At 38.8% G+C, this 18,941-nt stretch overlaps 1 protein-coding gene across 1 annotated transcript in view; it reads right to left on the bottom strand.

The window, feature by feature from the left end:
- Positions 1–1,191: 1,191 nt before the first annotated feature.
- Positions 1,192–18,941, bottom strand: part of LOC107188145 (glutamate receptor ionotropic, NMDA 2B-like) — a gene marked incomplete at its 3' end in the record, with an annotated part of 72,474 nt that continues 54,724 nt past the window's right edge. The window contains exons 4-5 of the mRNA XM_015576395.1: positions 2,392–2,578; positions 1,192–1,330 (exon numbers count right to left, since the gene is read on the bottom strand). Coding sequence (XP_015431881.1) covers positions 1,192–1,330; positions 2,392–2,578 — 326 coding nt within the window. The remainder of the gene's footprint in view (positions 1,331–2,391; positions 2,579–18,941) is intronic.

Below are 18,941 nucleotides of genomic sequence, written 5' to 3' on the forward strand. Positions count from 1 at the left end.
AAAGAACACCCTTTTGTTAGATACATTATTAATTTTGTGCTATTGTACTAACTGCATGCAAAAGTAATGGTCATCTTTTTGTTGAAAATTTTTATTAACATCGTACAATTGTTATTGCACTGTTAGTCCAGATGCTGCCCTTCATTCTCTTACACATTCTGTCGCTTTTCTAATAAAAGTTGCACCGCAAAAATTAACCAAAACCACAATACCAACTTAATTTCGACGGGCACTATATTTGCATATGCAGGTTATACATTAAATAAACCTCGCTGAGGAAGCGAAATAGCCTTAAACGTTAACACGTATTACATAACAACGCCTTAATGAATTCATTCCCTTTTCTGGATTTCGGACTGCGTAGTTTTCCGTCATTTTTCCTCGCTTTATCCACATTCTCGCGCACGGTTGAACAAATGTGATATTTTCTGGCTTCAATCTCCCGTTAGCCCACATTCGATCGGCGGATCACGTCAGGACTTTTGGTATGGACGTTTTACTAGATTAGGGACGGCCGAGGCTACTCGCACGAACTAGTCGCGGCGTGCTCGCCCTCACAAAGCGAACAGGGTAGAGAAATCAACCCCTAAAGGCAACAGGGAATCATGGCGGTGTAGCCTGTAAACGTAGAAACAGACTAACACGACCGAACATTGGGGGAACTTTGGCACAGTCGGGGGTCATTTTGTTCTAAATTCCGAAAATGATCATTTTCAATTTTGCAGGTATTTTTGCGTGAAATATTTTTTCACCTGAAAATTAACTTAATGTAACAGAATCGAAAATGATCATCTTCTGACTTGAGACAAAGTTACCCTGGCTGAGTCAAACTTACCGCAAGTTACAATATGCCACAGTTTCTATTTTCTATTATGACTTTGGTTTTTATAGTCTGTCCGAGCATAGTTGATGATTATACCGCGCATGCCTGGTCAAAATTAGCTGGAAAACATTGATTCTATAGATGTTCGCCGCATTGCTCGGTTGTTAAGAAAGTTTTTTTTGTGCGTGAAAATGGAAGGTGAATGTTTACTGTATTAATTCTAACAATTAGTTCTAGCAAATTCATTGTCACTGTATAATTTAGAAATTTTGAAACCTTTTTCACGTTGATTGAAAATTATTCGTGGTGCAAGGAAATCGCGCGATAGCAGGAACAAGATAATAAATGTATGATAGTTTGTCACTCACCTCCTCCCAAACGAGTTGTTTGCTCACGCCGGGACGTAGATTCATAATTTTCAGCTGTGCCGCTTTCAAGACACCGTCCTGAGTAAATTCCACGGTGGGTTTTCCATGGTCTAGCTCGACCGACACGTTCTTCAAGTACCTGAACAGGAAGGTGTGACATGCTCGCATTAGAAAGATTGCACTCAGAGTTCATTAAAACATTGTTCATTTATGTATCATACATATATATTAGGTTATTCCTTATAATATTACACTACATCCTCCATGAGTGTTCGAAGGCTCCTCGGCACTGAACATTAAATATTTCATAAACTAGTGACCACATGTAGCTAAAACAAATATCATTGGCTTCAGAATTCGAAGCTCTATCACTGTACTAATTCTCATTAGAAAGTCAGTTACATCTAGAGATCTCTCCTTGTCAGTGCCGAGGAGCCATCAAACATTCATCGAAGATTTACTGTATTTATAAAACCAATTTTCATTTAACCTTTACCAGGATATAATGGAGAACAGCCTCAGAGGCTCCGAGTAGAGAATAGCTGAAATTAATCATTCTAAAATATTTTATTTTTAATTCAGTTCATTTATTTCGTAAAATAGTAACATTAAACTTTTTATTATTCACTATAGGTAAATATTATTATTTGCATATGTTATTATATTGTTTATGATGAAATAATAAAAGAGCCTCTGAGGCTCTTCTGTCCAGATGAGGGTTTAAACAGGAAGAAACTGAAACAACCGTTGATACGCAAATGTGTGCTTATGAGCACTGGTAGTGTATACAGGTATTCCCCGTATAACACGGTGACAAGGTTCCTCCAAATTGAAGTGCTATGCGAATTTGTGTTATACGAAACTCAGAATTGTAAGTACAGATGCAGACAAAATTACAGGATTACAAAATTTTAAAAGTATCAAAAAAGTATTAAAAGTTCAAAAATTTTATAAAACTGCACTATTCTATAACTCTGATATCGCGAAACCGTGTTGCTGAAGTACCATGTTATTCAGGGGTTTCCTCAATTCTCTAACCGTGTTATAGAGGGTTTCTCGTATTAGATGATTCTTGATATCAATGTTGACTACATCAATTTCATATAAAAAGGAAACAAATTAAAATAACTATCTAGAAATTGCACACATATATGTGTACTTATGAGAGAAGGTAGTGTATATTGCAAAGTGAGGAATTACTTGAAAAACAGGTCCCCAGTGTTCCATCGAGATTCCCCGTAACTGCCTTCACAGCCGATATGAGTGTTCAGACTGAGATGCGCGTTTCCCTGATCGTTCAGAAAGTCCTCGACTCCATACGCGTACACCTTGACCGCGGTGGTGATTTCGTTCACCAGGCTTTCAGTACTCGTGTCAAAATGCACACCTGAAATCAGAGTGAAAGGAAAATAATTATTATAGTTACTAGAATCCATGAACAAACAGAAGAGACAAATGAGTCACAGTATTGACTTTGAATACTTGATTTGCTTAAATTATAATTTATATTACTACGAATTGTAATTTTTTAATAAATGACATATTGTTAGATCGTCGTTAGCGTTCGCGACTCTTCAAAAGGGTCGAAGATTAAAATTCGTCGTCGATGTAACCGTCTCGGCGCAAATAAAAGGAAAATTCCGGATCGAACAGTTTCCCAGACGCCGGCAGATTCATGACGTCAACGAGAGTCAGTGAATAAACGGGATTGTTATGCTCAGTCAGACTTTAATGCAAAATGGAAGAGATACAAAAGCATGTTTGACTAACAATCAGCAAACTGCCGAATAAACCGCTTTTGTACAAATCGTTACAATGCGCGTCCGTGTATACAGAGTGTTCGACTATTAGTGGGAGAAAATTTAAGGGGTGATTCTTTGAGGGAAAATAAGACAAAAATCAAGAATAACAAAATTGCGACAAATGGTTCGTTTGTTAGTTATAAGCATTTAAAAATTGACCCAAATGAGTGTCAGCGGATCACGGCTCGTCAAGGGCGTACGGTCACTTTAAAGACTCAACGACGTGCAGGAAAAGTCGGTAGAACAGTTGTCTACTTATCCCGTAGAAGATGTCGATAACTTGTGACCGCGGTATTTGAGTCGAATCCACTTGTATCGCATTAACTCTGATTACTCGATAAAATTCGCAAGAAATGTAAATATCTTCTTACGAATATTATCTTACAAACATTGTCCTGTCCACGAGTATCCATGAAATTAATCCGCACGTCCACGTACACCACAGAAAGTCCGCGTAAACTGTCCACACACACTGCGCGATTGTCCCGTCCGCGAAAAATGTTCACACACTACGCGATTAATTAACACTCTACACGTTACACAAAACTAACACTGAAAATAATTAATTTATGACTATTTAACACTAATTTCTAACCTACACAAATTAATTTATAACAACTATTTATACTATTTTTTAATCTGCAATAATGAATAAAACCTACAATATTTAATTAAACCTGCAATAATTAATAAAACCTACAATAATAAATTTACACTATTTATAACAACGACATACGCGACACTACTAAATAATCACTACGTAATCGCTAAATAAACTAAAACTTAGTTTTCCGAACATGAACTCGATTTGCTGGAAGCATGCAAAGGGCTTCGTTCGGAAAGGACAACTGATACTGTTGAACTGATCCTCCCTCGTTAGTATCGATGTGGCGTAATAGGCCGATCCCCACTCTTTCATGGTCAATATTTTTTGGGAAGGGAAAGCTGCATGGGAAAGTGGAAGTCCCGTTTCTCTTCGCATATTCTTAGAGCAACATCTGTATTTTTTTTTCTGTTAAAATTTGGGTCAATTTTTAAACGCTTATGACTAACAAATTGATTTTCGTCTTATTTCGCCCCAAAGAATCACCCCTTAAATTTTCTCCCACTAGTAGTCGAACACCCTCCATGTATAAGTGTTCAGGGTATACAGAATACAATACGCTCCACGAAACGTGTTTACGATAAATTACTACATATACTTATACATACTTTTGTTCAAGACAATAGTAGTCAAATGAAGACAGAATGTAAATCAACTTTTCTCCTGAACAAAAATGAGAGCTTTCTCTCACTAGGTTCTGATTAAGCTGTTGTAATTGAATTAACTGCCGATAGGCTGTCAAAACCCGTTGGTGCTAATGTCGAATATGGTGCCTTCTCTTTTTCTCTCGCCTTCGTACCAGGCTATCTTGCGTGCACGAATAGCAACGCGTGTAATACGCAGGTCGTTCAAATTGGTTTAATTTTCTGTCCGATCTGATGCGAGTGAGTATGGGGGAAGCTAATTTATGGCACTTGGACTGAACGTTTTTCTAGTCCAAGCTATATTTGCTTATACTTTGCCCTTTTGTGGCTATGCCATACAAGATACTTACATAAAACAGCAACTCCAGTAACCGGATCCTACACAGGCATCGTGGTATTTACATATTTCGAGAGGCACCAATGGATGTCGAGTCAACGGAGATTGTGCATTTTCGACACGAATTTCTTTGATACAGTAAACTTCGCGTGTCCCTACTTCTATGGATATTAACTATATAAACTACTAATACTAAATTAATAAAAAGAATAAAAGCACGCTTCTCACAAAAAAGTAACGACAAAAAAAAATAAGTTTCGATTGAAAAAATAACTGCATATATAAAATATAACTATCAATGTAAGAAATAAGGTTAAATAAATAATTTCTGTAATTATACCTATTCTTCTGCTGAGTGAATTTTGTTTAACGAATGTTAACAATGTCTTTTAAAAGTACTGTTTCATGACCCTGTTGTTCCATGCCTCGGTGGTAATAAGTATTAATAATAGTAATACCGCGCGGTCGAGACCAACTGGTGACCAAATGTTAGACCTTCGCTTATTGTATACGTGTATAAACAAAGGTGTCGAGAAAATTAAAAAAGGTAGAGTATTGAAAGACGAAAGTTATGAAAGGAAATAAACGCGTAAATTGCTGTAGGAAATTGAATAGAATTAACGGCGTGCTGCCAGGGAGTAATAGCCGCTGCTATTAAATATAGAGAATGTAGAATTAGGAAAACTTATTTATAAAGATCTTATTTACTATACAGTGTAAAAGATATACATTTGAAATTAAGAATTCAACTTATACGTTACCATGACTTCATTTTTCCTTTGTTCTACGTTACCAGATTTGGCATATTTGGCATATAATATTTTTTTAAACTGAAAAATCATTATGTGAAATGGAAAATGAGAAAGAAATTTTTGTTTTGCAAATTTATTCCGAAGAGTCGATCAATTTGGAAAAAATATGATCGTATTCCTTGAAAACCTACCTACAAGATAAGCTGCATTTGAAAATGTAGATGTTAAATTTAACTCCGCAAGAAACAGTCTAAATAGGCAGTGGTGCGCCCCGTTTCAGTTAAGTGAGGCGCACGCTCAACGATCACGGTCGGCCGATCGCACCACTGGCATCCCATATTACTTCAATGATGTCTAAAAACACCCAAGTTTCAGTTCACTTCACACTCCAATTACACTCTGTTTATGATAATCAGATACATATCAGTTTCTTTGATTATTAATTATTTATTAAAACGATGCCATTGCTCGATGCAAACAATGAGAAGGTGGTGAGCTTCTTTCAACTAAGAATAATTAATTTGAAAATATCTTTGTACTCTATCAAAATATTATTTCAAACAGTGCGATATGCAGCTGTTGTTGTTTTAACCGCAAGCAACATTAATTTTATGTACTGATGGATTACACAAACACAAACGGAGTGTGTTCCACTATGTTAAGAGCCGAGGGCTCAAGAGTAGTGATGGGTAACCGAGCCTTGGTGTTCGAGCTTGTTCGAACGAGCTGATACTTCGGTTGACAATACTGTCGGATAACAGATTTATGTTCTCAGGGGAGACCCGAGGCTCTGGTATTCGAAGCCTCGGCGCGTAGAGATGTTATCTGGCCGCCGGCACCCGACCCTCGGGTTAGAATGTAACACACGGAATGAATCACCCATGAATAAAAATGTAAACTTTTACTCCTTTCGGTGGACTTTCTTAAAACTGTTATGAATAAATATAGGAGATTCTCTTGATGAAAATAAGTCCAAAACTGACGTAAATCGGACTATATTTAATAACATAGAATTCGTATTGAGGGAAATGTGGGATAATTCATCAGTTTTGCCTTTTCGATGAAGTAAAAATAACTGTCTCTTATATTTATATCCCATCATTTGCTTACAGATTCTTAATATTCTTGCAGTATTGTAACTTGCAAACATTCATACTGCTTCATAGCAGCGGTTATTACTTTTGAACAAAACTCCAATTTAGCCATTCAATTTCCCGTATGTCTTGTCCATTCGACTTCAATTGTGTACCTTTTTAATCTTTTCGACACCCTTGTACAATAAACGACGAAGGTTCCATCATTTGGTCGGCAGTCGGTCCCGTTCGCGCAGTACCACCGAGGCGAAGAACAATATCGTCATAAACTTGTACCGTTGGGTGACTCCCGCAACGCGTAACCTTGGCGCGGTCATAACATCCTTACATTTTTTTTGCAATATTAAAAAGTAAGGTACAATATTGAAAGACGAAAGCTATGAAAGGAAATTGTCAAAGTTAGGTTGCAGAGCGTGGTTCTTAATGAATGAAAAAATAGTTTATTTAACTAAATGTAGAACATATTATATGAATACAATCACACGGCACGCACATGCTCCGCCAGACACCAAAACGCTCGACCCCCTCTCACCCGTCTGCCCGAAAAACCAAAAAAAACAACCCGGAAGCGTTCGGCTGCTGCGTTATCGCGCGAAAGCTTGAATCCGGAAGCCAAAGTTATCATTCTGTTTGACAGAAATGAACGTATACATTATTGTAGAAAATTGAATACGAAAAACGTAGTGCTGGCAAAATGTACTAACCGCTGCTATTAAATTTAGAGAATGTAGGATTACGAAAACATATTTCTAATTTAAAATTCATTTCTAATAGCACATGGGTTATTTAGATTGTACATTTCGGGTTGCAAAACTAACCCAGACCTCTCCTTCAGGAGGGACGCGTGCACGTGAAAATAATGAAATCAAATGTTGTATTTATTCGTTAAAATGATTGCATTAAGTTTATGTCTTAATGTTACATACCATTATATTATTTTATGCATTTTACTGTACACTTGCTTCTGTACTAAATTTTGTTATAATTAATTTCTTCTCTTTGCTTCTTATATTATCTTTGGAATATCTTTCAATTAAAATAATTGTATTATGTTTATATCTTAATGATCAATGTATTAATGCACTGCATTGCTTCATATTATGTTATATTAATGTTATGTTTCATTCATACATTATGTCGCGATACGAATTCTATGTTATTAAATATAGTCCGATTTATGTAGAGTTTCGACTTACTTTCATTAAGAGAATCTCCTACATTTATTCATAACATTTTTAAGAAAGTACACTGAAAGGACTAAAAGTTTAAATGTTTACTCGTACGTTATATCGCGATGTGAATTCTATCAGGAAAGTCCACTTAAAGGAGTAAAAGTTTACATTTTTATTCATGGGTGATTCATTCCGTGTGTTACACTCTATCCCGAGGGTCGGTTGCTGTCGGCCAGATAACATCTCTACGCGCCGAGGCTTCGAATGCCAGAGCCTCGGGTTTCCCCTGAGAACATAAATCTGTCATCCGAGCTCGTTCGAGTAGCTCGACCGAGCTTCGAGCTTTTCCCCTAATACTCGAACACGTTCGAAAAGCTCGGTTTCCCATCACTTTAGACATCCCTACATAGAGCACTAAGAACTGGTTAATCTTGTTAATATTTCATTAAAAATTTCCTGTTGTGACTAATTCCATACTGTATAATATATTGATGTAACTGTTTCCAATCTTATTGTCATTAATTGTTATATATGTATGTCAAGAGAATATACTCTCTTTAAATTTAGCACGCTTAGCATGCTCCGCGCGCGCTTCTAGAATAAAAATTGAAGAAAGATAATTAATTGTTACAAAAAATATAGGTGATAAAAGCAGAGTTGTGAAAGAGAGACGAATAATTGACCGTAATTGTCGTTTCTCTTATTTACAGGTAACTTTTGTAACAGGTAATTAGGACGTTACAATTGTTCTGTGTATGTGTTCGAATATCGAGAAGCAGGGCCGTTCCTGGATCGTTGGCGAGCCCACTTGCAAAAACAATATGGCCGCCCTTATCAATTTAATATTATTTGATTGAGAATTTGATATGCAATGTTTACTTTTATATCGATATATGCATAGTTGTAAACAATTATCATGCAAAAGATGTGAATCAGAACGATCGTGTTAGTGGCAGACACATAAGTCCAGCAGAAAATTCTTCCTCGTATTGACGCCCACTTTATATTGTTTTACACAAAGGAGATTTAGTTTACTTTAGAAGGGTAAGGCCTTTGATGTGCAGTGTGCACAACGGGAAAATCACTCTTTATTTAATTAATGTAAAACGTCATGTATGAAGAACAGGAATCTATAATGTCACAGTAAAATTGGCTTCTACAATCTGCAACTCTCTGAAATATTTTGAAATTGCAGATATGTGTACAGTTTCGCGGACACAATTGTTCGCCATGAACTGCAAGAATCGGACAAGGAGATGCAAATTTTTCAACTGTTTTGACACGTATTGGACTATTTCAGAATTAGAAATAGTGAAACATAAGAATAGTCTTAGAAAGATATGTCACGAAGGAAGCGAAAAAATTAAAAAACGCGAACCTATTCCTCTGCTACCTGCTCGAAACAAGTGCTCAGAAAGTCGATTTTACATTTTCAATACTTATATCTAGAAAACGAACCTGCGAATCGTAAAGTCGTAGAGGAATTTTCGGTTTGTTTTCACGCGCAAAAACCACAGTTTTTTTTTTAAAGTATCTTATCGTATCAAAGTAGAGAAATGTCGTTGATAACGTTGTTGCACTCGTACTTAACCGAGACCAAACCCGGCTTCAACGGAAATATTACGCAATTGCACATGTACATAAGCCAGGCGTGACCTTGATCAAATTTTGCGTACTATCGAAATTTCGGAATTTCAGACATTACGCTATTGCACTCGTACCTATTTTAGACCGAACCCGCTTCCAACGGAAATGTTACACAATTGCACGTGTACATAAGCTAGGCGTGACCTTGATCGAATTTCGTTGTAATATATGAATCAGACAACATAATTTCGGAAGAATTTCCAAATTTCGGACATTACGTTATTGCACGCTTATATAAGCCAGACCTACCGATGACTGCTTACTGATAGTATTGTCTCCGGAGAGTCAAGTGTCGATACACCCTCCTGCCAGTGGGGGCGAGCCGAAGAATGGTTTATCAGCTTACGCAAGGAGATATGTTGGTCTGCAGTGCCCCTTCCGGAGTTTAACTTATAACCTTCTTTTCCACCCGTTCCAACTTTATTAGGCCAGGGTCATTTGGAGGCACGAGTGTACTCAGTAAGGGCGGGAACTCATTAAGATCGGCCCATTCTACCTAATTGATGAGCTAAGGAGTCGGACCTCGAGGAATCTGGATCCTTCGTTCCCCAAGGAGAGTACCAGCTCACTCTTGCCACCCACAAGCCGAGCTTGTTCACCGGGGGTGTCGTCGCATTCCTTCGCCGAGAGAGAGCTGTATCGTCTATCTTACCCCCTATTCAGACCCCCTTACCCCCTATAGCAAGTAGAATAGGGGCGCGCTAATCCGCCTCTAGTAGAGACGTGGCGGAGTTCGCGTTACGTAACTTCCCGAGATTTATAGGAGTGATTTGATATCTTTCTACAGATGTGTTGCGTCGGTTTTAATAATCGACGTCGTGTCGCACGCCAAATTAATATTGTGCGACTGGTGAAAATTTTATTTTAAAATAAATGACGACTCAGTGAAGGTACTATGTAAAATTTATTTAGTGTATGATATGGTCACACTTGAATGGTTTGATATCGTGTCTGTCGTGTCGTGCGAATAACTCCATATATAAATTTTGTCAACACTCTCTGTCTCTCTCACTCGGACTGTAGGTCGCGAGCTGACGATAGATCGTTGGTTTGAAATTCTTATTGGGCCATTGGCCTTTTGTTATTTGGTGATCTATCGGTCAGCTGTCGATACAAACAGTGCACTCACACACGCCAACATACCGGACGCTTACGACTGAACCGAGCGACTGACCTCCGAAATGTTTTCATTTTGGGTCTTTGACACGTCGCTCGGTCAGCTGCACCTACAAAACATACCTAAGGTTGCGAACGACAATCTTCGTATTTTGGACGGAGTTTCGCTGTTCCGGCATATAATTATACGACGGAACAAGATGGTTGTGAGTTTATAAGGATGGAACTGTAGACATTCGACTGTTATACGGATCGATGAAAACAATGTTTCGCGTGTTTCGTCGGGTCGAATGTCAATCGCGACAAAATATAACCCTCCCCCCTTTTTTCGTCGTCTTCCTGTACTTTACCCCATTTCCGGGGAAGTTGGTGAAGGATCGGCGTGAGAGTCGATCTACTCGACTTCGCCACAATTCTCGTCCTGCTTGAGGAAGCGAATATCAGTTTCATCAGAGACTTTTCTGTCCCCGTCGATTCTCCCTTCCTCCGTTTTGCTCGCCCTCCCCCCTCCCGACGAGAAATGTAAAGGGAACACGACACGAATGATGGCATGCCGGACTTCTCCGCAATTCCTTCGGAAAGGATGAATATCAGTTTTAGCAGGGACCACTACCCCCGTTGGTCTGGTATGTCCGCGGTCCCATCCCTAGGGTTGATGCCCTCCCTAGTAGCATTTATGGTCGGCCAACGGTGTCCAACAGTTGGGAGTTAATTGGAATATAGTTAGTGTTTTTGCCTACAAATCCACAAAATAGGGTCTACGACGAAAAAGTTATGACAATTTGCCAACGAATATCCAATGTTGGGCCTACAATTATTATAGTTAATTAATTAACAAGAAATTTACAACGATAATACAACATTGGTCCACCCAACGTTTGCTAACACTTAAATATCGTCTTAAAGACGCCAGAAACGTTGCTACAACCAAAAACTTGTTATTATATTTTAAATTGATTTTTTTGTTTTCTTATTTATGAATATACGCACAATTTGTTACTGTCGCGCAACACGTTTGACAATTGACATTTTGTGAAAATAGAGTCAGGGGACAGAAGATTGGAAATAACTTATAATAATTATTTGTAATAATTAGCTACATGTATGTGGGATCGGTACCTCCATACCTAACAAGAAGAAGCAAATAACATCAGTGGAAAATAGGAGGGCTGCGTGGAGCAGAGAGTAGAGTCCCGGCTTTCGGGGTCGGGGGTCGTGGGCTCGAATCCCGCTTGGGCCCCCTGATTTTTTCAACGCTCCTACATTTGAGGGCTCGTCCGGCATGGAAGTATCTACGAGACGACACGAGGCGACGACGATGACGAAGAGAGGGGCAAGATTCCCAGAAGTCGAAAAGCGGTAGAGTATTGCCCGAAAAAGACGACGAAAGAAGACGTGCGCAGAAGACATTCTAGGGCGAATGTCAATGCAGAATGGCCGAGCGTGCGATCGGGACCGCCATCCAACGCTCTTATATGTATTGTTATGCGGCGGCCCTGGAATGCCAAATACCGCTGCGTCAACTTCTGGCCGTCCGATGGCGTTCGATGCCTAGATCAGGCCTGTCCAACTTGTGGCCCGTGGGCCAAAATCGATAATCGCCCTTACCGGCTTGCTCTTTCAGCCGAGGGGAATGACCCCCCTCCATATCCACAAGAAGCCCGACGATATAGGGGCAAGAAAGCGTATGTACATGCTCTGACTATCCCCACTTCCGACGCTCCAGAAATTCCTACCCGCACGTACCTCTTGCCCAACGTCGCATCGCAGCGCAAGCGAGTAGTGGGGAATGGACTGAGTGATGGTGGGGACCGCGTCGTCTGGCGAAATGACTCGCGGGCCTCATGTTGGACAGGCCTGCATAGATTATGGAATCTTCCATGGCCAGGTTGCACCCGGCACCAATATCTATCGGGCCTGACGCGACCCCACCCCTGTCGCCAATCACGCGAACACATATGAAGTACTGAATATAAAAACCACCGTGTAATCGTCGCGAGAGCCTTTTTCTTATTCGATTCTGTCAAAACACGGCGTACTGCAGTAACATTTGCTTATAACGAAATATATTCGTTAAGCCGGACCACATTCCCTTGGAAACACCGTCGATTCCTGCGAAGAGTCTTCACGTTCCCGAACCCGTACTTAACTGAAGAGCCGCGGCATAATATTATAAATTGTACATAATACATTGTAAAGGTAACTAAAACACGTGTTTACCTGTTTAATATACATATACAGTGAGTGTAAAAAGTATTCGTACACCATTTAAAACGGAACAACTCTTTTAAAATTGGTCCAAATGACTTGATTTTTCTTGTGAAGTTAGAGACATTAATTTACTAAATGATGTGAACAAAAATTTGAAAAAGTTGTAATTGGTCCGAATCGCGAAGAAAATATTAAATGTCGTGTTTTACTACTTTTTAATCTGAGGCTATAATGAAAATTTAATAAATACATATCATAGATTTATGTTAGTTATGTACATACTGAAACTTTCATTGAAATCGGTTAATACAAAACCGAGCGACAGACATCAAAAGATGTGAGAATAGTTAAATTTACTACAGAAGTAGATCGAAAGTCGGGAAAAACTGCGATTTTCAACATTTTTAATCGGTTGTATCTCGTAGCAACGTTAACCGATTTTAATGAAATTTTCAACATGTATATAACTAACATAAATCTTCGATATGTATTTATTAAATTTTCTTTATAGCCTCAGATTAAACAGTTGTAAAACACGACCTTTAATATTTTCTTCGCGATTCGGACCAATTTCAACTTTTTCAAATTTTTGTTTTTCACATCATTTAGTAAATTAATGTCTCTAACTTCACAAAAAACCGCAAGTCATTTGGACCAATTTTAAAATAGTTGTTCCTTTTTAAAGGGTGTACGAATACTTTTTACACCCACTGTATATAACAAGTAATTATTGTAAATATTATTTCCAGTGTTATACTCCTTCGAATATTTGTAAAGGATTTTTTGGAAGTGTAGTATAGCTAACTGTCTTCCTATTGTTGATTTATTATAGATACTCAACAATTGGCCCTACAGAAAGAGACCTCTAGTTGGCCTTTCGTAGTAGAGTGATGTGGGCCCTACGTTGGGTATGATTGTTGGCCCAGTTGCAAAGAAGGGTGACAATTCTAACTGTTGGATGCATTATTGCAACCAATAATGCATCAAAGACCCATAAAAATGCCAACAGTAACTGACGTTCGCCAAACGTCCCATGTACCTCTTGGGACGCTTGCACGGTTTTTAACATGGCGGGCCGTTACAGATCTGTGCTCAATAGTTTCACCCCGCTTCCGGGGTTTGCCGCAGTGCCCCTAAATACGTCTCGTCGACGCTTTTCGCGGCTGCCTGCCCCGGTGACGGATTTGTCACCAATGGCGCTGAAGTCGCGTTTTTCGACACATATACTTCTATGTAGTGCTACGTAGTCGGCAGATAAAACACGTTTTGGCGCTGGAGGGATTTTAAGCCATCGGCCATTTAAATTTTGTTTTCTGTTTCAGGAGGACCCAAAATTGGCGGAAATGGTGCGTTGCTGTGTATCTGATTGCGGGAGTGCTAAGAGTAAAGTAATAACGTATGTCTCACCAAAGGAGAAAGAGGTATAATTATACTTAAAACCAGTTATTGTAATTTTATTCATATTACAAATTTTCTCTCAATAATAAATCATTCTACGTGAAGTCTAACACTTTTTGGGTAGTATTTCGGATTTTGTTGAAACTTGGATATATTGTACTCTTTAATTATATACGAACGTATATCGAAGGATTTTAACAAATTCTTTAAGTTGTAAAAATTGACTATATTTCAGAGACGAATAAAATAGTGATTGGCCATATGCAGGCTCGATTTAATCGACGTCCATCCATCCAGACGTAATGACTACCGTGTGTGTGAATTACATTTCACACAAGATTCACTGTATGCTGCTGTTCATAATAAAACAAATCTGAAATATAACAGTATTCCCACATTGGCTTTACCAGGACTACTAGGAAAATGGATGGACACAGGTATGTGTTTTTTTCACAGTAAAGGACGACTTCATTTTAAAGGCTAAGGATAAATACTATGTTTTATTTTTATATAACTTACATACAAACGTATTTTTCCCTTCAATGTTACTTATTTTTTAGATGAAATGATGCAAACAGAAGATGGCACATCTATGACTATGAAAAGCCAGTATGAGAAACGTTTTTTTAAATTATAGAATAAATAAAGTCTTATGAAATTTATCCGTGCAAATACTTCTAAAGTCGATTTCACTTATTTTTCAGATACAAAGCAATCAATAAATGTTTGCCACATGCAGCAAGGCACATCTATCCGCGCGAACAGTATACAGTCCGTTATTTCCTAAATTATTTGAAACACGAGAAAACTATTTAGATAAAATTTAATGGCACGAGGGGGCAAATTAACGGGCTATTCTTTTTAATATTTTTTTAAGACATATGAAGGTCAAGCTTGGTTTTTCAAATGTAATTATATTTTTTTTTAGACCACTTGATAGTACCTTTCAAGACGAATTCAGTGACCTTTAATGTATACACCATTTATGTAAACAGTTTTCTCGTATTTCAAATTGTTTAGGAAATAACTGACTGTATACGGTTCGCGCGGACACCCTGTATGGACAACATAATTATTGTATACAGGGTGTCCCAAAAATGTCCTCCGACCCGGAAATGTGGCACTCGGGGGGTGAATTGGAACAACTTTTTCCTTAGCCAAAATGTAAACTGAGGCTTCGTTTACGAGATATTAACGAAAAACCGCGACCAATCAGAGCGCGAGTTTGCCAGCCGAGTTCCCGCGCTAGCGGTGGCTACGCGCTACGCTTGTACTACGATGCTCCGAACAAGTAGGTTACCATGCATCGCAGGAAACCGCGTATAATAATAGCAAATAAACAAGACGTAACAAATAAAATCATACTTTTTATCATCTGTCTTTTGTTATTTAACGAGATTAGTGAATGAAACGTAAATGTAGGCAAATTATGTGTAACGTAAAAAGACGAATGCACATTTACATTTTTGTAAATTCCTTTTTACGAATTTGTAAATTTCCTTTTCAAATAACGTGTGAACGAAAAGGTAATGTAACAGAGAATACACGAGAAGTGATCGTAATTTGGTATTGGTATAAAAATTCGTAGTTTAATAACTGTCAACAATGTTACTGATAATGAATAAGTTTCTTCAAAAAGCCCGAAGAAAAAGTTAGGTACAGAAACTTGCAGAATTATCGCCGGAAATAAGCCATAGCTTGCGTTAAATTAAGAAAATAATAATCAGCAATAAATTGATTAGAACTCACCCTTTCGGAAATTCACCTGCAGTTTGCAAACCTGTGTCACTAGGTCACTGAACCGATCCTGGTCATCGACGGCCGAAACGGTTTATGGCAGGGTATGGCCCAGTTCGCAGGTGATCGCAGGTATACCTCACCAGCCGAAGTTAAGGGTTGTAACGTCAAGTGCGTCCTGGTTATTCCACAGAATACGTACTCGCTTCACTGCACGACCACTAACACTGATCACCCGACACAATCACTTAATGTATTTTTAATCCAACGTGTTGTTACTACGTTAGGAAAATTCGTGGCCTCGGAAAGGGCCGATTGTTTTCAATTTTTCAGATGTTTTACGTAACCAAACACTTGCACAGCAACACCCGCATATCCGTTATTGTGTACGTACCACCATAACATTGCGTAATACTCCCGTGAACTGAACATCTCTGTCGCCCGATTGCTAACCGACTGACAGAATTTTTCCTCTACCCCCAAGTAGTTTCCCATCGTTACATTGTGAGTTCACTCCCACCATGACAAGATTTAGGTAGAAAGAAACCAACGGTTCTAGGATAACACGTGCTTTGCAGAAGTGGAAGGAAAGGACCGTCGCGCAGTTTCTCCAAGGCGCCGTAGCCCGTTAATTTATTGCCAGGGTACCTACTCCTTCGAGATAGAAAACAGACATCACGTGCATCGGCTTAAAAATGTCCGAAATGAAGAGGACCATCAACGTATCCCTTGCTTCGAGTTGGAAAGTACAGTGTACATTGTCTATCTCGAGGAGCAGGGAAAAAAATTTACCGACACGTGTCAGTTGACGCTGCAAGGCCCTGGACGACCACCCTTGTAGAGGCCGGAGTGGAATTTTCGGTTATTTATGGCTTAAAATCTTCGGCCTCGTAGCAATCGTGAACTCACAACAGAATTGACAATCGACAATTTTATTACAACTTTGTGAAATTGTAGTTCTCATGAAAACATTTCATACGTATTTTTTTTTTTAGTATTCCGTCAAATATCTCGGAAATTATTAGAAATATAAAAACCGTATTCGTTAAATTCTTTTCCGTAAAATAAGCCTATCGGTAGGGTGATGCGGTTCATATTAACGTAATAGTAACCCATTGAAGACAGCGGTGCGCCCCGGTTCAGGTAAAAGAATCGGGCGCTCCACTATTACAGTCGACTGATGGTATCGCTAACGCTCCAGACTATTTCAATAGATTAAAAGCTATATCAAAGTATCAATGATTTACGGAAAAGAGTTCAACGAAAGATTGTTTAAAGAAAGGGATTATTCTGGAATTCAATGATATAGCTACATTCAATATCAAAACAAACACAATATTGCAAATTGTACGGTTTTTATATTTCTAATAAATTCCGAGATATTTGACGGAATACTAAAAAAAAAAAAGGCCGAAGAAATTGAGCCATAAAGAACCGAAAATTCCACTCCGGCCTCTACAAGGGTGGTCGGCCAGGGCCTCTTCATTTCGGACATTTTCAAGCCGATGCACGTGACGTCTGTTTTCTATCTCGAAGCAGTGGGTACCCTGGCAATAAATTAACGGGCTACGGCGCCTTGGAGAAACTGCGCGACGGTTCTTCCCTTGCACTTCTGCAAAGCACGTGTTATCCTAGAACCGTTGGTTTCGTTTTACCTAAATCTTGTCGTGGTGAGAGTGAACTCACAATGTAACGATGGGAAACTACTTGGGGGTAGAGGAAGCCCTTTCGGAAAAATTCTGTCAGTCGGTTAGCAATCGGGCGACAGAGATGTTCAGTTCACGGGAGTATTACGGAATCTTATGGTGGTACGTACACAATAACGGATATGCGGGTGTTGGTGTGCAAGTGTTTGGTTACGTAAAACATCTGAAAAATTGAAACCAATCGGCCCTTTCCGGGGATACGAATTTTCCTAACGTAGTAACAACACGTTGGATTAAAAATACATTAAGTGATTGTGTCGGGTGATCAGTGTTAGTGCAGTGCAGTGAAGTGAATACATATTCGATGGATTAACCCGGCGGCACTTGACGTTGCAACTCTTAACGTCGGCTGGTGTCGCATACCTGCGATCACCAGTGGCATGGACTCTACCCTGCCATAAACCATTTCGTCCGTCGATGCCCAGGCTCGGTACACTGACCTACTGACGCAGGTTTCTACGCTGCAGGTGAATTTCCGTAAGGGTGAGTTCTATTCAGTTTAATGGTCATTATTGTTTTATTAATTTCACCGAAGTACAATAACTTCTCGTTTATTTTCTGTTACATTACCTTTTCGTTCACACGTTATTTGAAAAGGAAATTTACAAATTCGTACAAAGGAATTTACAAAAATGTAAATGTGCATTCGTCTTTTTACGTTACACATAATTTGCCTACATTTACGTTTCATTCACTAATCTCGTTAAATAACAAAAGACAGATGATAAAAAGTATGATTTTATTTGTTACGTCTTGTTTATTTGCTATTATTATACGCGGTTTCCTGCGATGCATGGTAACCTACTTGTTCGGAGTTTCGTAGTACAAGCGTAGCGCGTAGCCACCGCTAGCGCGGGAACTCGGCTGGCAAACTCGCGCTCTGATTGGTCGCGGTTTTTCGTTAATATCTCGTAAACGAAGCCTCAGTTTAAATTTTGGCTAAGAAAAAAGTTGTTCCAATTCACCCCCCGAGTGCCACATTTCCGGGTCGGAGGACATTTTTGGGACACCCTGTATATTGCATGCTGTATGTATATAATGTAAAAATTTGAGTGTGACACTGAGTGACTGGCGACTACTGTATGGGATCGTGTGTGATGAATGTGTGTTTTAATAAATTACATATTAGTTTTTCGCTATTTTAAATATATTTAATAAATTTATTGCATGCTGTATGTATTTTGTGTGAAATTTTGAGCGTAATACTGAGTGCCTGGTGACTACTGTGTGGTTGTTTGCAGTTATAAACATGTTTACTTAATTTATTACTAAATAAATTTAATAAATATATCTAAAATTGCGAACACCGAATGTCAAATTTATTGTGACTTAAATTTATCATAGACGATCTCATACAGTAGCCGCCAGTCATTCACTGTCTCGTCTATTATAAATCGTTCTGCAATTCAAATGCGTCCCGAATTTACGGAACTGGTTTTAGTACTGGCCCTTGTCACCGATGGCGCGGAAAATCTATCAAAAAAAACCTACGAGTGGTTCGTACTGACACCAGACTTCCTTCTCCTTCCT

Source organism: Dufourea novaeangliae, unplaced genomic scaffold, assembly GCF_001272555.1.
Source record: "Dufourea novaeangliae isolate 0120121106 unplaced genomic scaffold, ASM127255v1 scaffold126, whole genome shotgun sequence".
NCBI classification, from domain to species: Eukaryota; Metazoa; Arthropoda; class Insecta; order Hymenoptera; family Halictidae; genus Dufourea; species Dufourea novaeangliae.